Here is a 24,040-nt window from a genome sequence, read left to right as displayed (position 1 = left end):
CGTTGCGAATCGTACCGTGTAACATCACCTTTAAGCAACGACGACGCCCACGGCTACGAAAACGTGGCTTTAAAAGGGCGATTCGCGCTGCTTCAAACTTAATCGCGCTTAATTCTATCTCGTTCAATTCGTCTAAAGTTTGCAATTTTTTCTGGAGTTAAATTAATCGAAGTTCGGAAAACTAAAAAGAAGGTCGTTGTTTTGTGTTCAGGTCTTCCACAAAACGTGAAATTAGCTAGGTATTTTCACATCGTAGTCGTGCTGTAACGGCAAAGAAATGTAGAAAAAATGATGCACATGCAAAGTTTTTGCTTTGCCATCTTGGGTTGGAGCTGAAAAGTTCGGCAGAGGTAGTACTTTAATGGGCTATTGCATTTAAGATCCGTATCCCCCCACCCCCCCCCCCCCCCAAATGGTTGAGTAACCATAGAAGTCTTCAGGGGTAAGTTATAAAAGTGACAATTTCTTTAGGGGTAGAATAAAAACTGGTATGAAATTCTTTGAGGGTGAAGCTTTTCACCAAATTCTTCAGGGGTAGGACTCATATTCTTCAAGTCTTCTGGGGTGAATGCAATTGTAACCAATTTTCAGGGGTAAGAAGAAAAGGTAAGAAAGCGCCCTCAACCCGGGGGAGGGGCAGGTGTATCGCCTTGCTGTTCCTGCTAGTCAAGAAAACTTAAAATTTGGTCATATCACATTGTAGTTGATACCCTGGTCCCAGAGGTTTTCTTGACTTTTTTTTTTTTTTTTCGGCGAAAGAGAGAGCGAGCCGCGGTTTGCTCTCTCTTTCGCAAACAAAAATTTCAAGAGAAACCTCTGGGACCAGGGTACGTACTTGAAGAGATTCGCGTAAAGCCAAGGCTCCCTTAGCCTGCGAAAACAGCCGTTTCTCCTCGCTCATTCCTCGCCAAACGTCCTCAGCGGCGAATCGAAGAGCGAGGAGAAACGGCTGTTTACGCAGGCTAGGGCTCCCCGCGCATTTAAAACTATTGCTTTTTCTGACATTCCTTTTCTTCTCGCCGTCGTAGTTTCGTAAGGTCCCTACTGGAGACGCTAAATTAAATAAGTCTTAAATACGCGCTCCACCGCTGCTTCAAGCGCTTTATACGGTATCTCTGGTATGCCTAAAACAAGCAATCAGTACATTTGAATTTTCGCTAAGCACAACAAATGAAACGTGACTTGGAGCATACGGGATGTTTTGTTGATATTGAAAAGGTGCCCATAGAAACTATTGTTATCCAGTGTTGCGTGATAAAAATGCCTGATTATGCCGTGAACTAATACATAGAATACGTGTAGGTGATGTAGTCTTCGTATGAACTAAATATCCCTTTAAGATGGCCGATAGAGATTCGCCGGGCGATACAGAGTCCAACGACACAAATTCCAGGAGAAACGTTGGCGGTTATCGTAGTCTTATAACACGATTTCGACAAAGTCCAATGGTTCAACCCAAAAAGCCTCATTCTTTAGCCGGATCAAGGCCTCAGCTACAAGATGACTCCGTGCGCTTAGTAGGAATGAAAATGGTCTCCTTGACGGACGCAAACATTGCTTTTCACCGCTCAGCGGCTCGCGGAAATACAGAAGAAGTGCGAAAGTTTTTGAGTGAGAAAAAAGAGGCTGTAGACGCCTTGGACGAACATGGTTTCACAGCCCTTCACTACGCCGCTCAACATAACCAAGTTTTTATCGTCAACATGCTTCTTGATTTTGGTGCTCAAGTGGCAATTACAGCCGTGGATGGATCGACCCCGCTTCACCTTGCAGCAAGGTAAGTGAGTCATTGAATGACAATTTTCACATTAAAAAAAAACTTTTTGCAATGTATGTATTTACGTGAACTTTGACTTATTTGTTGATTCATTCCTTAGAGTGTTAATGTACGACTCAATATTTCATATTTCGTAATTGCTGTTAGCCTTTCGGAAGCGAAGTTATGTTCAGGCGATTTTAAGGTTATGAATGCAGCGAAATACTGGTTATCGTATTTGCATGATGTCATTTAGCCTGCGAATCTTGCTCCTCGCGGCTACGGTCTCACGAAACGTCCCTAGCGGCTAGGAGCAAGGAGAGACGACTGTACGGCTGTATACATGTACTTAGATGCGCGACTGAACTATTCTTAACCTTATGAGTTGGGTGCCTTCACGTCTCCACTAATTATCGATTTAGGTTACGGTATGTGGAAATAAAGATCAATGAATAAACCGGATACTTGAAATTTAGATTTGAACGAGACAAAGCGAATGAATCGAGCTGTTCTCAGCGGTCTATTATTCTGTTACATTTCATTTGTTTTCTTGATTAGCCTGGCTTTACCCTGGATACCCAGAGGTTTTTTCTCGCGAGCGACGGAGAGCTTCGTTTTGCACTTTTTAAGACTTGACCGAAACCGGAAACCGCGCGTGAAAAGCCTCTGGCGCCCAGGGTAGCCTGGCTTGAATGTACCCGCTAAATTACCCGATCATACGCACGGAAAATTTAGAACTAAAAATCTGCTTGAAATTGTAAATTACGCGCGTGTAAATTATGCAGACAAAGAAGAAATTGTTGCTAAATTACTAATTACGTATATCGGCACGACTTCAAGATAGAATTTCTTTTTAATAGCCTGTTTTAAAAATAAAATGTGACGCTAGTCATGAGTCGTAAGCATTTCAAACTCGTTTTTGCGTCTCTGTGTTAATGAGTAACTGATTAATAGGATTTTCCGCAGCCAAATTGAGCTAGACGTGTGTTTTTCTTAGTCTTCTTGTACCAGCGTAACTCAAATGCTAAAACATAACATCCAAACATTGCACATGTTTACATTGATTCATACCTGTCAAATCAAGATGCAAGTAATTAAGCTGTGGTCACGACAATCCGATATTGACAGCCCACAATTTAATGAAAGAAAGTTTCTAAATAGGTTTTTAAAAAAGGCGTGAATGAAATGAATGAATAAATGTATTAGACTGACCAAAATCTATAAAAAGCTAACTAAAAATCTAAAACTATGCATGTATATAAATAAAAAGATTAAGATATATCTAGCCGAGTTTATGAAAACCGCACCAGCTGGCAACAGTCTAGGCCACACAGTTTCACTTGACTTAAATAAAGGAACTCAGCTCTTACTCATTAGACTTCTAAAGCTAATGCGACTCTCTTCTTGGTTGCTGATTAGCAAAGAAATATTCAAGCCTATGAAAAAGACATCCTCAACTTGGCCGTCTCTAGCTGCTTTCAGGCTCTACATGACAGAGACAGCTTGAGACCTAAGCTAGCCTTAAGCAGAGAATTCAAGGCCTCATAACCCCCCCCCCCCCCCTTCCTCCCTGACCTGAAATGGCCACGCAGCCGAGCACATGGGTGAGGGGAATCCGTTCATTGCGTTCATTGGCCAATCGGCCTGAAACATTTTTAAGAATTTGGGATGACAAACTAAAAGCTGACACATGATCAGTGAACTCATTCTCTAGAGAGCCTAACCGCTGACTACACCACGCTTTTGTAGCACCCTTCCCCCGTTAGGGATTGACGTAGAGGCCCCTTCCCAGCTCATGGTAAGTTAGCTCAGGGACTGAACTAGGCTTTCAAAAAAGTCCTTCGTCGGATAGCCTGCGAGCAAGCTCTCCTAATGAGTCTCGCGAGAACGCGCGAGCGAGCTGCGAAGCTGCGCGTTCTCGCGAGGCTCGCATCGCTTGCCCAAATAGGAGAGCTTGCTCGCAGGCTATTCGTCGGATTTAATATGGCGCGGGACTTCGTCGCTCAGTCGGCCGCCTCGCGACCTGGAAAAGCTCGCTCGCTAAACAAACTAGTGAGGTCGACTTGTATCAAGTCTACGACTGAGCTTGACAATGAGACCAACTAAGACTTGGTGAGTACTAAAAATTTAAGCGAAAATGGCGTTTTCGGGAAATTGTCTGTCTCAGAGGGGTTATCCGTCGGATACTTAGCGTCAGGGGGATAAGAATACCAATTTCAGCACTGAAGCACACGTACCATCTCCGCGGTATGGCCAATACCTTACGCATGCGCACAACCTTATAACCCCAGAAGAGGCAGCCATGGACAGCTGTTTCGTCCCCATTAGGACTCATCAACATGGCATATCCCTGGTACTGGCCATATCGCGGAGTTTGTACGTGTGCTTCAGTCATGAAAATGGATAAGAATACGTCCCAATGTGAAAATGTAGCCTGCGTGGCAGGCGTTTAAAGGGAAGGGAAATGGGATTTCGGATGCAAGAGAATTCCCATCAACATGCAAAACACTATGGGCCAAATATTTAAACAAAGTTCTTTGCGCGTGGTCTCACGCCAAAATTGCCTTCCCCTCCCATTTCGAATGCTTGCCAAGCAGGCTCGTGAAAATGGAAATTGGGTCATAACCCGTGTGACTTTATCCATCTGTTTATCTGTCAGTTTTGACGGATTTTGAAGATGGATTAAGGTTTACTTTATTTGGTGATTTCATCAGTGTTTAATTTTCTTAACATTTTTGTCTAGTCTTACTTCTCGGCCCGAGCGGCTGGGAAGGAAACTAAACAAGGCCCGAACTAGGAACATATAAAATTCTCATGTTTTGTTATATATTAATATAATGGTATTGAACCTTTTGTTTGCACTTATAATTTTTTTTAAGCGCAAAACACAAGTACTCGCTTATCCGCAACAATTAGAAAAAGCTCACCATGTACATGTTAGGAAAACATTAGCAAACTTGTGATTATCTGTGAACCTCATCTCCAGGGCTTTTCCAACCTGGGGACGAGGTTGATTCTCTGTACCCAGATACCCATAACAGTTAACAATAACAGGATCGACTCCTGGCGATTGTTATTATGACAAAACGAGCTAGTGCTGTTTATCAGCGAACGCTCATTTTCTGCATGATAATTATTCAAATCGTTACTTATCTTAAACCTTGCCAGTGACTAAGGGCGGAGGTATGGGTTGAAAAGTTGGTGACTTTTTGGCTCTGGGTGGTGGGTGCGGGGGGGGGGGTGGGGGGGTGGAATCTGGATTTCAGTTGACGGGGATGATCGAAAGGGGGCAAAAATCTTAACCCGAAAAACTCCCTTGGGCTTCAAACAAAACCCCCAAATAGTCTCTGAACCAAAAATTTAACCCCGAAAAATCCCATGAGGAATTTCCGAGCCACAAAAATTTCCAGAAAAGCATTAAATGATATTCGATCATCCCTGTCGCATGAAATCCAGAGTACCCCCATGGGCTTTTTGGGGGATGCAAATCAAAAATCCATAGTTCCAGATCTTGCCGTACTGTCACTGCTTTTGTTTTTTTTTTGTATTTTTTTTGTTATTGTTTTTCTCTCCTTTGTTCCGAAAGTTTTGTTAGAGAATCTATCTCCTCCTAGCAAAGCATCTTGTCTATTCTAGCATCTTGAGATTCACTGATTCGAAGAAACCAAAAAGTGCACGTTGCTTAAACTTCCTGATAGAGGTAGTGGAATGAAACTCAATGTTAGCGAAAGAAACTAGTCTTGTGGAAGAGAGGATTAACATGAGAAAACAGATCACGTACCGATCTCAAGTTTTGTTTTCGAAATACGGCATTGGGCCTGAAAAATCAACGGTCATGACCGGTTTATTGAGAAACTGGCCCCAGGCAAGCATGGTAGAACAAAGTAAACTTAACCAGGCTCGCCTAGACCTACGTCACCATTTGTTTACACAGAATCTGTGTTTATTATGTCCGCCAAAAATGAAAATAAGTCGTAAAATATTTTTTTTCCAGGTTCAATTCCATGGAAGCCCTTACCACACTGCTCGATTCAGGAGCCGCAGTAACCTTGACCAATAGCATCACAGGCTACACTGCTTTACACGAAGCCGCTGCGTTTGGAAATAGAGAAATTGTAGAGCATCTTCTCAAAAATGCTAAGGCTGATGCAAATGCTTCCGATTATAAGGCTGTGACACCCCTCATGCTTGCCAGTGGCTCAGGTTATAGTATTATATGCGAATACCTGTTGCAGTATGGAGCCCTTGTTGATTCTTACTCAGCAGAAGAAATGACAGCTCTTCATTTCGCCTCTGCTAATGGAGATCCTCGGGTCGCTCAACAGATTATCGAAGCAGGTAAGCTCCCCGCAACCCCTGCCGTGCTGTGTAGGAAGTGTTCACTGTTTTGTTCAGGACGGTTCAACATGCCCTTGTTTCTTTGGTTTGTACCAAGAGAACATAAATCTCTATTGTCTCCTTTTAACGCAATTGGGTACCGGCAAACTATTCTATCTGGGGCCAGGATAAGCCCACCCAGGGGGAGTGGAGGGGGGGGGGGAGGGGTTGGTGGAAGTATTCCATTCCTCTTTGTGAATACCAAAATGCTCATTGTTTATCGGCGCTCTAGTTGCACCGAGCAGTTGAAAACAATGAAGCGCCAGAATATGTGTATGCACTGCATTCTCTAGAGTCAGGAATCTTCCTTTCCGGAATACAGTTGAAACTCCATTTGCGGCCACCTCTCGTAAGCGACCACCTATTCAAAACACCAAATTTTCCCACTTATAATCAAAAACTCTCGTGAGACTTCAGGCGCTTTTATAGTTTCTCATCGCTTTTAACCGCTTGTAAGCGACCACTACGCATAGTATGGTGTCTTTGTTCACAGTTTGTTTACACCAGACACTTACAGTATATGAAGACCTTTCAGTGACAACATGGCATACGTCTACATAACTTAAAAATTGCATGCTACAAATTCTTTTTTAAAAGGTACATGTGTCGGGATCTTTTCTCGAAAGAAACACTTTTGTTTTGATTCTCGTAAGCGATCACCTCCCGCCAGTAGAAGCGACCACTAGGTCTTCCCATTTTGGGTGGTATAGTTTTTGGAAGGTTCAGGTTCATTCACTTTAGTTCATTTAACCTAACCTAGAATAGGTCGTTGAGGAAAAGTGGACTTTTCCTTGCTCTTTTCTTCCCGCCGGCTTCGAGGGCTCGCGCCGCCAAAATGTTCCCGAAACTCGCACAAATGGGCCTTCTAGTGGGCTACATTCAACCATACAGCAAGAACAAATGGGACCAGTGAACAATGAACTACAGTTTCCCACTTTTTTGTACTTAACTGTTTCGCTTAGTCCTCAAAGAGGTAACCAATTTTGTTGTACTTTTTTTCTAGCAATCCGTCGGTATTTTAAAAGGGAACCCTCTAATGTCTCTAAGCCAGAACGTGATCCCAACTTCAAGGAATTCATCAACAAAAATGACTTAGATGGAAGTACGGCCCTTCATCTGGCGGTACAAACAGGACGGAAAGAGGTTTCCCAGGTTCTCATTCAATATGGAGCTGACGTGAATTGCCAAAACAAGAGCCTTCAAACACCAGTGTACTTGGCAGCGGTCGGTGGGCATCAGGATGTGCTACGAATGTTGATTTCACAAGGAGGTGATGTGAATGCCAAAGACAGCCAAGAGAAAACGGCGCTGCATAGGTAACTCTGCCTTCGATTTTTATCCTTTTAATCGTCAACTTTCTAAACTTGAGAACGTTTTACTTGTGTATAGCTGTAATTCTAGTTTTATTGGAACTAGCACCATACTGGAGATAATACACTAAAAAAAGGTCAAAGTCGATCGCGTTTCTACACCTTCAGTTAAGTGCCTTCCCTTTTTCACCAAACACCTGATCGTGATGAAACAAAAATGAGAAAAAAGGTTACTTCAAATTCGCAATTACTATATGCAGCTTTTCTGTAGTTAGAGGATCGATAACTTCAAAACATTTGTTTTCCTTGAATTTCTCGGGATACACCTACATTTAAGGTTTCATTTTGGCCAATGTCAATTTCCATTCATTGGGCCTGGAACAGAGGTACATGTTGGTTAAACCTCACATGCAGAGCGCTTGCATATCAGGCGGAAACAAAGGCCACAATTCCAGAATTAAACTTAAGCCGTTCATTAGTTTTTAACTTCATGCTTTTTTTCTCTAACTTATCAGTGCTGCCGCTTTAGGAAGTACAAAATGTATCGAAATTCTACATGAAAATGGCGCTGAAATTGACGTCAGGGATCTCAATGGACAGACGCCTTTCCACCTGGCAGTGGCCGCTGGTCAGACAGATTGCGCCAAGTTGTTCTTGTCATTTGGTGCGAGAGACTCCGCCCAAGATAAGCAACTGAGATGTTGCATCCATCTTGCTGTGGAGCAAAACAGAGAAGAGACTCTGGACATGCTGCTGAAGGAAACTAGGTCTAGTTTAGTCAACGTCCCTGATCACAAGCAACGGACAGCGCTGCATTATGCTTCTTATGCCGATAACTCAAAGGTAGTCAGTCCATTTTGATATGCTCTGGCTTTACCCTTAAGCCTCTGTATGGGTTTTTCCGACGAAATCGAAGTCGCGACGACGATCGATATTGGTCATTATAATGTAGCGACGATCTTAGTGATTAAAGTGACGATCGCCATTGCCATTCCAATCAACTTTGACAGCGTTAGTCATGCAATGACGGCAAAGAAATCTGCCAAAAAACTCCTTCCTTTTTTATTTTTTACTTCACGTCGTCGTCGTGGTTGCGCAAAGCTCGCTAGTAGCGTTATTAAGCAAACCAATTCTTGATATGCGACGATTTTGCCTGAAAAATTGACGATTTGATGGAAAACGCGCGACGAAATCGACTTTCGCTGGTACCCGAGGCTCACCCTTTATTTCAGGTTAAAGTGCTCGGCTCAGGCTTTTTTCTTCGTTTTCTTTGTCAAATCGTTTGTCTTCCTCTTTTTCAAGTTGTTAGACTTGCTTCTTGAGACTAAAGTCAATGGCTGCGTTCGAGACGTCAAGCACAGAACACCGCTGCATTTAGCCGCTGAACGAGGGACAGCTCGCCAGGTGAAGGTTCTTACTCAAGCTGCACCATCCTGCGTCTGGATGCGAGATGATCAGCGGAGAACTCCATTGCACTATGCTGTTATGAGTATGAAGAGGTACAACAACTTTCAATTTTTACAAGATCTCAATAGCCTCAGAGCCTTTCTTTGTGAACACTTTCATAATACAGGCACATCGCTGTTTACGGACGGTTCTGTTGGTCCCAAAGTTGTCTGCAGACTTCGTACAATTCCTGCCTCTATAAAACAGGCACTCTAAAATGGGGGACACTAGGCTTTGTCCATTTTTTGTCTGTATTAAGAAGGTTTGGCTGTATCGCACATTGTGGAGAGCGGAAGCTTTCAGGCGATTCTATAATTTGTAGCTTCCCTCGTTTAGACCACTTCCAGTGTCTCTAAAAGAACATCTCTCTAAGGCAGTCACTTCCCTATTACGAACAGTTCACTTGACCCCAATCATGTGAAACTTTATGCATTTCCACCTTGTCGCATACGGCCAATTCTCTATTACGGACTGCTAAATCGGTTGGTCCCAAATATATTACATTTCATGCCAAAAATCGCTACCTCTCTGATACGGACATGCACCTCCGCATTGTGGGCATCAGACTTTGTCCCTTTGGTGCCCGTATTATTTTGAAAATGTAAACTATTGATTGTCTCAAAACTTACAACTTTAATAAACGGTCAAACTTCATCAGTTGAATAACAAAATTCCACGACTAATACCTACAAATAAATAAATAGATTTTAAAGACCAACTGCTCTGCATCATGGAAGATGTTGTCTAAGGCATATCTAAAAAGGTTACTGACAAGAATTTGTAAATCTCGAGAACGCTGTTCCAATTCACAGCACCGATATAGCTGGGTGTTTCGCTAAATTGTGGTGTCCCTTTTATTGACTAGGAAATCCTGCAATATACTGTTAGAAATGGGTGCAGATATTAACGGGCCTGATATAGTCGGCTGGACACCCTTGCTATGGGCCGCAAAGGCAGGAAATGTTGGCGTCACGGAGTTGCTACTGGAGAGAGGCGTGCTTGTGGATCACGTAGACATTGATGGGAACGCAGCACTTCACGTAGCAGCTCACTTTAGTCAAGTAGAAACGACAAGGATGTTGATGAATTATGGAGCAGACTTGCTGATGCAGAATAAACGTGAAATGACGGCCCTTGAGATCGCCATGGAAGCTCAGAACAGTGAAGTCGTGATGGTGTTTGTCAAGCACAACAGGTTAATTTAGTTAGCACGAAATTACTAAATGAGGACATTTTACCTGATTATGCGAGTCAAGCGAAGGTCCAACTTTTGCATGGCCATGAACGTACCTTTACATTTTTGTTATCTTCAGACCTTGACTGTAAGTCCGGCAGGGTGGACCCGCGTCCTGCTTAGCTCAGTTCGGAGAGCGCCGGTCTGCTAAGCGGGAGGTCGAGGGCCGGGCCAACACTCAGGGTCTTAAAATAACTGAGAAGAAAGTGCTGCCTTTGTAATGACATCATCAAGCGATAAGACTTTCTAGTCTTCTCGGACGAAAAACCCGTGTGTCCTGTCTCACAGCACTTTTACTTATCTGGATCTAGTGGGACTTAAAAGAACCAATACCACTGTTCGAAAAGAGTAGGTAGTTTGGTCAACCTTTCCTGGGCTGGGTGGCTTATCCATAAGGAGAGATCTTACGAAAGGGCATACCTCATGTTCCTTCGGGAGGTGTCGTAATGGCTACATGTAAACAGTGTATGTATGTGCATGGAAGATGTCCCCCCGCTTCGCAGTCAAGCTATCTACCGAATGAGCTAGTCCCGAGTGGGCCTCTCCTAACTGCGGCTTGTTTCTCCTTCTTTCGAAGTTCCAATTAAGTTGATATGAAACTCCGTAATCAGCAATTACTTTACACAGTCACACAGAGTCAAATAGAGCAACATTAAAATAAACGACAGCTAAGATAAATTTGGCACAGAACGCCATTTTCATTCTCTCACATTCTTTATGTTCTCGACGTCGGTGCACATCGACCCATCAGGTTGAAATAGGTTGTGTTCACAACTACTTCCATAGCAGGTATTGGATGCCAGAGAGGTTCTTAGAATTTCCTCAGCATCTGGTCGACTGTGGTATCACCTTACTAGTTAGCCTGCGTGCAGGTGTTTCCTCTTTTCTAAGTGTTTTTTTCTAAGTTCTATTTGTAGTGGTAAGTTTTTTCTCCCCTCAGCCTTCAGGCGGGCATAGTAATCGTGTTACTATTTCGTTTACTTCAAATGGAGAGAGCTAGAAAGTGCCTGCATACAGGCATTATTACGATTTTCTTACTTCCTACTACGAACTGATACGTTTTCATCAGGTTTAAACGTCGTGTCTCCAAATCCCTTCAGTCCATAGTCATTTCCATCCTTTTTGTTTTGCAGATGGCGCGAGGTACTAACTAGCCCAACTGCCCCCGGTAAACCATGTCCCATGGAGAGGTTGATCGAGCATTTTCCAGACGCGGCCCATGTTGTCATGGACCGAAGCATTCAAAAATCTGTTTCTGAACGTTCCATAAAATACGATTTTACCATCCTGGATCCAGGTCCTGACGATCAAAGTGGACCAAATGGGGAGCGTTTCCTTGGATTGTCAACGATGGTTCAGCATAAACAGCAAATCCTTCTGACCCATCCGCTTTCACGCAAGTTGCTCCTCGTAAAGTGGCGAAAATTCGGATGGCTTATCTATGGTGGAAACTTAGTTCTCTATGCACTGTTTCTCATATTTTTAACCATCTTTGTCGTCACGGAGAGAGAGACGGTCAACTTCCCAGATCCGAAAAAAAAGGATGATCCCGAGGATGATTTTGACGAGGATGAATTGTTTAAAGAAAAGACACCTTTCAACCGAGCAGTCCCCACCATTGTCGTAATTTTTGCTTTCGTCCATCTAGCCAAAGAAATCTACCAAATTTTCACTCAGAGGTTTCGTTACTTCACAGAATGGTCAAATTACCTGGAATGGACTCTTTACATCACTGCATTTTTATTTGTGTTACCCTACATTTCCGACGACACCGGTATCAGAAATGATTACAGTATCTACTGGCAGATGGGAACTTTTTCTATTTTTTTCGCCTATGTCAACTTGATTCTGATGATAGAGCCTCTCAAGTTTTTGGGTCTGTATGTGACCATGTTCATCGAGGTGATGAAAACTGTCCTAAGTGTTTTAACTTTGTTCATCATGTTCACTTTGGCGTTCTCAATGGCGTTTTTCATTTTGTTGCAAGAACAGGTTAGTTGCTTTAATTAGAGTTAATTGTTGATGCGAAAGGTCATTTTAGCCGTTAGCAAAGTCACCAGGGCCTGGTTCCTCGAAACATGGTTAAGTTTAACCCAGGATTAAGCCAAATTTGAAGCCAGTTTTTCTTGTCTAAGAACATGTAACGCGAGCTTACAAAATACTCTGAGCCTTTACTACGAAGAAAAGAAATGATAACGCAAAATGTTACTCTAGGCAACACATGATAGGAAGGTAAATACAAAATGTGGAACAAAATTTAAATCCTGGATTAGCGATAATCCGGCGGCCTTTCAGCAACTGGGCCCAGATAATCACAAGTGTCCCTGAAATGTTAAGGTATCACATTCACCCCACTTCGGGAATTGCAAACAGTTTGATAGCCTGGAATTTCCTCAAAAACCTTCAGATGACCGTATTCCATTTAAAACCTGCAGTTATAGTGTAGTTTTAGAATATTTTTTCCTCTCCATGTCATTTCATTGCCCTTAAAAGTTGCAATTCATTCTTGTTGAACCCTGATCCAGAAACTGCGAAAGCTCACCTTCCATGTTTTCTGAGTACTTCGGTCGATGTTACGAGCAACGTTAAGTCGACTTCATACCTTTTCTAGTTATTCGCTTTTAGGTTCGTGCATACCAAAACGCTTTTTCTTGTGACGTCTTTCCTAACAAAAACCGCTCCACCGTCAACTGACCGAAACAGCAACGTACAGTGCGCTGTATTGATCAATGGGCGATCCAGATACACACTGAGTACCTGAACTACCTAAAAGTATCTAACTCGGGTAAATACGCTATAAAGAGAAAGAAACATCTGTTGTCCTGTTCCGTTGAATTACAAGAACATCCGCTGGGTTTTTTTCGTTTTGAAAGGACTCAAGAAGAAAGATGTTTGTTATAGTTGGTCTGCAAGGGCCAAAGGGAGCCGTAACCTAGAAGGCTTTGCAAGAAAAATTTGTTTTCTTGGGAATTTTGGCCAAACGTTTGTCGAGCGATTTAGACAGTTTAGTTTATATATGTTTCTTTTTCTGCTTTGCATAGCTGCACAATAAAATAAGCCATGATAATTAACAATTAAAGACGTTTGTCACACGCGGCTAGCCTCGTTCTCTCTACGAGGCTAGCCGCGCATAAACAAAGCTTTTTAAATCTCTTGAGACAAAATGGCCGCCGTGTGACAAAGGTCTATTGGACGAGGCACAGGCGGCCAAAGCTCGGTGCATAAATTACCGCGAGTTTCCATACTGTTTTGCATATTACGAACGATTTAAAGACTTTGTATGAGAAATTCAATATAGTTGTTAAAAAGTAGCAATATAGGCATGAATATAGAAATAAATTGTACTTACGTAAACTTGGGCCTGTTGTTGCTTTTTGTGTGTAATCTGGACTCAATTCATGGCCATTTTATACGGCTTTGCGGCTCGTTGTTTGTTTGGTGTTGTTTTCCTACATAAAGCGAAGCAAGGCAAGTGACTGTGTGCAGTCTCAACTCACAAATTTCTCCCGCATCAAGGAACCGCGCGTATCATGACAGGTCGTACGAAAGAGGGTGAGCCAAACCATCTGGTCTGTTTATTATCATTATCATTATCATTATCATTATCATTATCATTATCATTATCATTATCATTATCATTATCATTATCATTATCATTATCATTATCATTATCATTATTATTATTATTACTATTTTTCGCAGACGACTAACCAACTATCCGTTCATTCTTTGCAGGACTCTTTTCAAACAATTTGGCTGACCTTTATGAAAGTGACAGCGATGACCACTGGAGAAATAGAGTACACTCCAACTGTCATTGACCAGTTGGAGAAGACAGTGACTGGCTCTTCCACCCCCTTGGTGCCATTTGAAGAATCAACCTTTATCATTTATTACCTGTTCATCCTGATTATGCCCATAGCTCTCGTCAACTTACTGGTAAGCATCACCTCATGTCAGTAAAGGATTCCAGAATCCGGGAAATTTTTGCTCGCGATACCGGGATCGGGGAAAATTTTGCTTGCGGAGTCCGGAATCCTGAGCTTTCGATCCGGAATACAGCTCTAGGTTTCTGGAATCCCACTAACGATTGGTATCCACAATCCAAGTTCCACTGAAAAAGGATGAAATCCAGTTCCTGGAATCTGGAATCTGGAATCCGCTGCGTGGAACCCAGAATCGACTCAAAGAAATACTGTCTTAGTGGTGATAAGCATTTTCTAGAGTTAACTACTTCATAGACGTTTTAAATAGGTAATAATAAATAATTATATATTCGCATTCAAACCGAACTTACTTTCATATGCGAAATTTTACACTTGCCCTCATTTGAAAATGAGGTTATTTGAAACTCGGGATGGCCTACTGAATAATTCATCCCCTGGGCCGGGTGTACAACCTTAAATTCACTTTGGGCAGGAGTGATGGGCTTCTGCTTTGGGGGTGTGCCGCTAAGTCTTTGTCTTGGACTTTTGGACCTGTTTCAGACCAAAGGCGCTTTCCAAAAGTCTGAACTGGCCGGCCAGATCGATCTTTTTGAAAATGAGACGTAAGTGTCTTCTCGAATTTTAAACTAAAACCTATCACTGCCGTGTACACTGTTTATTAATAAGCTGATCTGGCTGGAAAGTCCTGGTTAAAAGTGGAATTCTCCTTACTCGCTGAGGACTGGTCTTGCCAGCTAGTTCTGGCAAATGATAAGCGCCCCAAAAGATATGACTTTGTGACCTTGTGTTTGGCCGTTTCAGTGACAAAACTACAAGGGGAGTTTAGCGTCGCACCTAAGTTTGATCTAGAATAATCAGGCGCTAAGGGGAAAAACATTGTTTCAGAGTCAAAGAGAAGTCAAATGTTCTCCTCTTCAACGGTCCAAGAGAATCATTATCTCCTTCCGTTGATCAAATGCAAGATGTATAGCGTGAGAACGCCGTCGCCTTCCGCTTATTTATTTGTGATTGTGTTGCTGAATTATGTTTGAAGCTAGTTTTCTACGTTGAATTTTTATCACTGGTCGAAAGAGCTACTGAACCAAAAAAAACTAACATAACAAATGTCTTTGTTCTTTGCTAGCATGCCTATAGTTGCAGTACATGTGTTCTACTATTTTTTACAAAGATTTCCTTTAAAATGACGTAAAATTCCACAAGAGCTGGGGGGGCGGTGGGTAGATTGTCCCCTAGAACCACTGCTAAATCCGCCCGTGCAGGAGGTATAAAGAACAGTGCTGTCAGTAATATAGTTTTTGGTACTAAGAATTTTAATCCACAAAACACTCAAAGTTAGGAGTCTAAAAGAGCGACAGACGCACAACGTACATGTAACTTAAGAAGACTAGGCACTTATCTCGGTATTTGGGCGATTTCATAATATGTTGCTACTTGTTTCTCCACAGATTGGTTTGGCAGTTGGAGATATCGAGGCAATTCAGAAGTCAGCTTTCCTGAGAAACAAAGGGAAACAAATCACGTTTATCGCCGATATTGAAAGAAAGTTTCCCAAGTTCTTTACCAGTAGAGTGTATCTACCTTCACTGATTGTTCGAGTTGGTTGGAAATATACTGGAATTAGGAAATTTTGGACGTAAGTTTGTATTGATTTATGTTCACTGTGGCATTAAAGGGATTATATCGGGCTATTTGCCATCTTTTTAAAAAGCTCAAACCACATGTTTTCGCTTTAAGTGAATCCTAAAAATAATAGTCAAGTTTTGTTGTTTAAGACTGTCTATATTTAGGTATTGAACTGTTTCCTCTCGTCTTTTGCATGAATGGCAAACATGGACATGGGTTGGAAACATTGGGCCAGCGAATCAGTGAAAAGTTCCCGCAATTCTACTTTTTATAAAATGGTTAATCCTGCTTGTTGAAAAGAGCAGAAAAATGTGTTTCTGCTTCGTTTCATTTCACTGAACAAAATGGAAAATTGTCATCTTTTTTTAACTTTTCACCCAGTCGACTAGCATTAACAAAAAGGAGGACAATTTTGTATTTTTTTTTTCTATGAAAAATCAATGTAGAAACTGAAATGTTCTGTTCTTTTCAGCTACTGGTCCTAGTAGAGTTGTCCATTTTGTAAAAAAGTATAATTGCCGGGGCCTTCAATGTTTTCAAGTTTTAATGCTATGCTTGCAATATCACCGAAACGTTATACTTAGTGCTCCCTCATGAAAATTGTTGATATCTTCTTCATAACTCTCCAGGAGCAATGACTTTAGCAGAGACTTGATCTAGAACAGCGATATCCTCGTGAGATAGACCCTTTAAGCAGCTTTTCGGGAAATTTTCATAAGCCTCTCATGCAAGGGTATTTCAATAACATTTCTACGTTGCGATAAATTAAAAACTGAAACGGTTATTAGAGTAGTTGATGAAACGATCAAAAGACTTTTGAAATTGCAGTTGATAGCTTGTGATTCGTTAACGTTTCTCTTTTCCCTCTTGTGTGGGTCATCCCGTACATCGGAAGCTAAGTGAAGTCGGCTACGCCCAAACGGGGTCAACCTCTTTCTTTCTTTTCTTTTTTTTTTTTTTTTGTTTATTTGATTTTTCACACAACTATTTCTGAAGCGTTGGTTTTTGAAAGGGTCATAAAACTGATTGGTGAGCAAAAATTGGCAAAACAGCGCTTTTTTACAGCGCTTGTTTGAATTAGAATAAAGGAGTCGATAACAGTTGAAGGGGGATAGCACGAACTAGACCTGCCATGAAAACATCTGAAGAAATTTATCTGGCATATTTCTTTTATTCATATATTTATTTACTCAGTTATTTTTGATGGAAATAAAGAAAAATTCTCAGTTCCAGACGGGTATCAAACCCGGGACATTCCTTACACTAGAAGGATGCGATAGCCACTTAGACAGCTACTTCAGTATTTTCAGTTTTAATTCTGTCCAATTTGGCAGTTTTCTAGCAAAATGGACACCAAAATTGCCTATGTTTGGAATCATGACTTCGTTTTGTTATATCAAGTCATCAGTTGAAGTACGTTATCCCCACTCCCCTCCCCTCCCCCTATAGAAAACAAAACCCAAACTTTTCCACTTTAGATTTAATACACACATTACGTTCAAGCTATTGATTCGAAACGATTTTACTTTAGGATAAGAGCCAAGAAAGAAGAGTTTCAAGACGAAGACTTGCTTGGAGACAATGACGGTGAAATAGACGAGATGACTTTGCGAATTGACAATTTGACACGAGAAATAGAAAAATCCAAACAAAGGCAGAAGATCATGATGTATGCTGTGGATCAACAGAGGGATATTTTGCTTGCTGTGGCTGACCAGATTGGTGTGGAGATCAATTTACCGTCTCGTGTTAAGATAGAGTGAAGCAGTTTAGATTGCACATCTGACGCATTCGTATTTTGCAAGACTTGTGCGGCAGGAAAATGATTCGTTGTTTGGACCGACTTCTGAAGCCTTGCATCGCAGACTAGCTGGCCTCAATCTCATTCACTGGAAATATATTAGCAGATGAATCACTGTTGAATGAAGATTCCATCTTTTTGTGCGGTCGTGCAGACCTGTTTGACTTATTTTATATTACTGAACTGATGTAAATTAAACTTGGGACAGTATTATATACTTATGAACAAGGCGTAATACAAAGTATTTAAAGGAATTTCGATACTATTTTGCAAGTGTCAGCACATGCATGGCAACAACTGTTTACGCTCACTAATTCATGCGCGCTTCTGAAGGACCTATTTATATCTGTGCGAACTACTTTGTAATTGCTTTCGTAGCATTGCAAATTTTCAAGTTGAGCCCAAGACAAGCCAAGACAAGAACCGTATTTTTTATACCACAAAAAGAAAACAGAGGAAAAAAAGACGATACTACTTATGTAAATAGCTAAAAAGCAGTAATCTAGCTAGGAGGCATTATAGAATAATTCAAAATGGAGGCACAAGTAGAAATCATTGTAAGGTAAAAACAAAACAAAAAAAACACGCGCACGCGCACAGGCTTGAATCATTGAAAATTTGAGGAACTGGAGAAAACTGATTGGGAAAGAAACAAATCGTAATATGAACTGAAAATAGCTTTTTTTCAAAAGTTGCGAAGACCGATACCCCATTCATATCAACTAAACATGTTTAATTAAAAATGAAAAACAGACACGGAAGACTGGAACACAGGTTCTTACACAAGTTTGAAATGCAATTCAACATGTTTTGTAATTTGCAAATTTATCAACTAAAGTCAGTAAGCAGCTTTTATGAAGGAAAAGGTATTAAACCCTATTCAACTAAACAACTTTTAAACATGTTTCAGCTTTGGTGTGAATGAGGCTTAAGACATATATTATTATTCCAAAGTACGGCTCAGTTCGCACCAAAGTAATGCAAAATGTAGATCTGGAGGCCAACCTGGTTTTATACTTGTGCTTTGAAGATATAGGAATAATCGATAAAATTACCAAAGGCAGAAGGCTGTCGAATTGAATGAAATCAGAAACCCATAAGGGTTATGGGTTTCTGATGAAATTCAATAAAAACAGTTAGATCTCTAAATAAAATAGACGTATGATCATCAGTATATTGAGAAAAGTTGATCATTCTAACTGCCTTCTTTTGTAAGACAGTTACAGGGTCGAACAGTTGTTTACATTTACATTGTTGCATCACCCTATGAGCGGCATCTCCCCAGGCCTTCTCGGTCAGGGCATTCGGGTGACGTATCCGAGACGAACGGCCGTTTTTACCTAGTCCCAGTAGGGCGTTTTCCCAGGCCTTTTCGGTCAATTCACTTCGGTGACATATCCGAGGAGAAGATACCTTTCGTACATCTCCCATAATGCACCTCATTTGCCCCCCAAAATTTTGCATAAGCATTGTTTTCAATTTCTCTTGGAACGACTGTAATACCCAGGAGAAATGAAAAACAAAAGGTTATGCAAAATTTGGGGGGGCAAATATGGTGCATTATGGGAAACAAGTAGTGTATGGGTGGGAAACGCCTAGACAAAAACCGAGTGCGCATACGCAAGCGTGCTGCTTTTCTTTTTGAAAATGTCCGAGTTTCTGGAGCTCTTCAAGATTTTGCAAACAGCAGGAAATTATGGTTTTAAAACCCTTGTGGATATTTTCGAAAAAGTAGATCGACATTTGCAGATCCTGAAAAGTCATCCGAATGTCATTCATAGTCCTGTGAAGATTTTTTATTTTTGCTCCTTCAAACTGAATATGAATCATGCCTTTAATCAGAAAAACAGTAAAATTCATTAGTTGCGTATCAAGAAGTGCCCGAAAACTGAACCTAAAAGTAAAAATTCGATATTAAAAATTCGTCGACATCTTCTCGAAAGTGATGCGCGTATGTAAAAATGTAAGAAGCATTAAATTCAGTTTGGATGCTGTAGTCTCAGGATTATGTTTTAAGCTGATGTTATCAATGAAAGAACAAGCAACAACAGAAGGAGAAATTATTTCTCGAAATATTCGATTCTAAAACCTATAAATTCAGTAATCCTTAAAATTAAAGCAATTATCGTAAAACTACCTGGCTCTTGGATCCGTTCACGCGACTCCTGCATCTATTTAAAGGCCACAGGGCTTAGCATACAAGCGTAAAATGGCATCTTAAATATTTTCGAATCCCTCTTAATACACTTTGTTTGTCCCTAAATTTTGCATCAGTTATTGCTATCAAGTGCTCTTGAGAATATACAGTCCTCCAGGGGGAGCCGAAATTAGAGAATTAAGACGTTAGGGATACTGAGGCTCAATAAAATTTTTAGGCTTGCAGGTTTGTTTTATCGTATCAGGCTAGCCTATTTCAGGCGCCCAATGATAGTGGCGAATGGTGTGAACGTGAGAGCGGAGAGAAAAAAACGCGTAGCTGGAGAAAAAGAAAGGAAGGAACGCGACGTTAGTTGTCTGTCGCCCCTCCCCCATTCCGCACCCCTCTTTTGTTTTTTCCTGTTCACCTCTTTGGCTCACAAAGGCACAAATAGGGATAGATTCAGACCACGCGATGTTCTTAACGGAATTTGCCTCTGGTTTCATAAATCAGTATGTATACATATTATGAACGTGGACAGGGCGGCGAAACAGCTCAATCTGGGCCAACACTCCACACATGGTCTGAAATGGGGAAAATAAAACACTAACGAAAAAGACTATTGTAGATGGGAAGCCTACGGGTTAAGCCACTTAAAGTAATGTTAGGTATCCAAAAAAATTCTTGAAAGAGTACTGCAAGATGGAATCCATTAGGAAATTGAGTAATTTTAATTTCAAATGTCACAGGGATTTAGAAAACACGGTCCTGCGTAATTGTAATATTTGAAGGTTTTGAACTGCTTTTCAAGTTTTTCTCGAGATCCCAGTAGAACCTTTTCTTTGAAGTTATTTCATATAACTTATCACATTTTATAGCCCTCAAAAAGTGTAAAAAACAACGCAATATGACTGAAATTATTCTGGTACAAGCTTTTGGTCCACTGAAAACTAGAATTACTCAATGCAATTTCCCAGATTTCGTCCCAAAAACCGTTGACCGCGATACACTGGGTCAAAGAATCATTTCCAGCTCCTCTCGTTCAAAATCTCTCGTTCATAGGTTTTCTCTTTCACGCCTGGCAGATATTCTGCAGCTGAGGGCAGTTTGTGGACCATTGTTTCGTGAATTTTCCACAAATTGTCTTTCTAAACCGTCAGGGTGATATTATAGCATAATAGAAATATTTATATAGTTAAAATGTCTGAATTCAATTTAGAGCAGTTTTCATACCAACGAAAACGTTCCGTACTCAACGACACTGGCCCCACTCAAAAATCGACCGCGCCAACTTCAAATCAGTCGGTTTCCAAGCTAAATCATGCATCGAACTCCAAAGTTGAGGGAAATAGTCCTGCTGAAAAAGATCAAGATACGACAATCGAAGGCAATGAAGATTGGTCCGATCAAATGGCAACACTTGTGGAAATGTTTCCAAGTGAAACTCGACTTCAACTTGTGGATGCGATAACTTCTTCGTCCTCGATAGAAGAAGCGGTGAACTCAGTTTGTGATAATTTGACTGCCAACTCCAGCTCTGGTTAGTAGAACAAACTATTAAATTACCTCATGACTTTTTCAAAGTTGCTCTCCCACTTAAAACCAGTACTTTAGTCGCCAGCGGTCTTCCGTCCGTCATGATGGACAGTCCGCTACATAGCTAACCACCCCCCCTCCCCGGGGGGGGTACTCGATATGGGTACTTGGGTATGAGGGTGCTTGATATGCGAAGTACGATTGATTTTAAAGATTGTAATTTGGGCTTGATCAACTTCCAACATTATTTTGTACAGCACCCCTACCTAAATGAATGTAAATTCTTTGTAATTACGCACACTTTTAAACTGTTTATATATACATTTATGTTTGTGCTGTTAACACTGTGCTAATGTACTATTGGTTCCTGATACACAATAATATTCTAATTTATCATGTTATAACATTTTCTCTAATCTCTAGCCTGTGATTGCAGACACATTTCCAGTTTTTGCTTCTCTCCACCCAAAAAGTTAGAGAATAAGCTACAACCAGAGATATGCCTGCATTTGCTAGCTATGCATCTATATATACCATATTTGTGGTATTTCATTTTACAGCTCTTTTTTTCTTTTTCTTTTCTTTTCTTTTTTTTATTACAGATGATAATGGTACAAGCCATAGTGAGAGAGTAAAAAAGAGAAAGAGACATTTTATTGTTAGTGATGATGAAGATGATAGAGATGTTAAGTGTAGTCCAAAAAGGACTCGTGATGATGATGATGATGATTGTGTTGTAATTGATGATGAAGATGATGAACTTGAGGAAGTTAATGATCCTACAGACAGTGATAGTGATTATACTGATGAAAGTCCAAAATCAAACAGGAGAAACAAACATTTACATGTACCTCATGAAGTATCATCCATGAACAACAAAAACCCAGGTATTTTCTTTGTCTGTTCTTAATTTTTATTGTGCGTTTATGGAGAAATCACTCAGGCTTTCACTTTCAGACCAGGCTATTGAGGTTTGTGCCCCTTGAGCACGCATTGGTCCCTGGGCAACTTACTTTTGCCTTATTTGGATTATTTTAATATCTTAACCCATTCACCCCTGAACCGCCCGTAACCGCCCGTGCGGATCCAGGTCCTTTCTACCCTTTGTGACGTCATCAGTTTTAACGGTCAAGGACAACCTTCTTCGCTAACTTGTGCAGAGTGAAGAGATCTTTCAAACCATACCAGAATGAGCACAATTCAGTCAAGGACACCGGAGAAAGAAGCAAAAAACCATGTGACATTGACCTGAAAATCTCCATGAAAATCTTGTTCCATTACTCACCTACCTTTCCTTTCACCTAATCCTAAGATCCTAAAAGCTTCCTAAAAACTCTTCCCACCAAAATGAAGCCTACTAAATACCCAGCAAGAGAAAAAAAAAATGAGGCAAGAAAAGTGAAAAAAGAAGGGAGGAGAGAAAGCGAAAAGTAAAAGTCAAGACTGCTGTGTCACTTTTAAACCCAAAAACTATCTCGAAATTTTGCTCTCTGCGCATGCCCGAACTTCGCAAGCTGATATTTTGCATCTGCATCAGAAGGCCGCAAAGTGTACAACCTGTAAACCGGTTTGTGGTAAGTTTTAGCCCTTTATAGCACGACAGTGACCAGAAAACCACTCGACTAGCTTCAAAACGCGTTTTTCGGCAAAATCTCCAAAGCGAATGGGTTAAGCGAATGGGTTAAGGGCTCCACACAATTTTTTATAATAGCACATCTTTATAACTGCGTTACTAAATTATCATCCCACTGACTGTAGTCAAAATTTCATTAACTTCATGACTGGTGACCATGACTTAAAAATTTTTTAGCCTTATTCATGAATGGGAATTTATTGTTTTTTCAGTACATATGTACAGTGTACGTATATAACTTCACAGGAGTTCAGGCTTCAGGAGTAATCGTCATTTATTGTGACATTGCTGTTTCGTATGGTCCAAAATTACAGGACCACACTCATCAGGCAACTTCAACGATACATATGAATGCATATACAGTCATATGCATACATATGAATGCATGTTGTTCAAACTGTGCCTAGTGAATTTTTTTAAAAAATTCACAGCACATTGATTTAATGCCCTGGCACTTCCATTCACACCAATATTTTTTGTGATTTTGAGTTTGCCAACATGTACATGTAGGTCAGGAAATTAACTTTAACTCTGAAGGGGGCATTTCTAATTATGCAAAACCAATTTATCTAAAAAAAAACTGGGCGGTACTAGTCCTGGCACACATGCTTACAGCAATTAAATCCAGCTGCACCAAAGGAGGTTAACAGCAATAGTTGGTTTTTCTTTTTTTACAAAGCCAATAGTTACGCACACTGTATATCTAGAGTAAGTAAAAAACCTCCTGATGGCAAATATATAACCACAAGGGCTTGAGTTACAGTGTGTTTTGAGTCACTCTGTACAGTGAGCAGAGGAATCAACTGCATATGTAGCCTGGGACAACCTCCAAGGGGTGCTCTGGTGGAGGAGCAGAAAGGAGAAGGAGCTTGCAACTAAGTCTCTGGAATTTGAATGTCTGCATCGAAAAAGTCGATGTGAAATGCTGATTGGCGTAATGACGTCATTACCCTTAGCACATGTTTTTCAATGTTTGTTTACATTCGTGCTCGTTTCCACTTCACACTGATTGGCAGAAATTTGACAGCCCAGTCGACGGAATGCCACAGGGGAATTGGAGGTGGAATTCAAGTTCCAGAGACGTAGTTGCAAGCTCTCCTTCCTTCTCTCGCCCCTAAGTTATTATTTTTACTACTGCTGGGGCAAAAAATATTGTTAGTTATACCAAGGACTTTGTTATGTGGAGGTTCATTATATTGAGGTTCCACTGTATTTTAAGTCAGGGATTTTTTTAAACAGT

General features: G+C 40.9%; 1 protein-coding gene across 1 annotated transcript; it reads left to right on the top strand.

Moving 5' to 3' along the window:
- Window positions 1–1,256: 1,256 nt before the first annotated feature.
- Window positions 1,257–18,540, top strand: LOC140950978 (transient receptor potential cation channel subfamily A member 1 homolog). Its single transcript, XM_073400195.1, has 10 exons — window positions 1,257–1,777; window positions 5,751–6,094; window positions 7,137–7,449; window positions 7,959–8,286; window positions 8,746–8,942; window positions 9,755–10,084; window positions 11,257–12,115; window positions 13,859–14,062; window positions 15,516–15,703; window positions 17,225–18,540. Exons 1-10 carry the CDS (start codon window positions 1,341–1,343, stop codon window positions 17,454–17,456), a joined length of 3,432 nt encoding a protein of 1,143 aa, XP_073256296.1. The 5' UTR covers window positions 1,257–1,340; the 3' UTR covers window positions 17,457–18,540.
- Window positions 18,541–24,040: the final 5,500 nt, after the last annotated feature.

The sequence above is a fragment of the Porites lutea genome, chromosome 1, assembly GCF_958299795.1.
Source record: "Porites lutea chromosome 1, jaPorLute2.1, whole genome shotgun sequence".
Classification (NCBI taxonomy): Eukaryota; Metazoa; Cnidaria; class Anthozoa; order Scleractinia; family Poritidae; genus Porites; species Porites lutea.
This window is presented reverse-complemented; position numbering and strand designations above follow the sequence as displayed.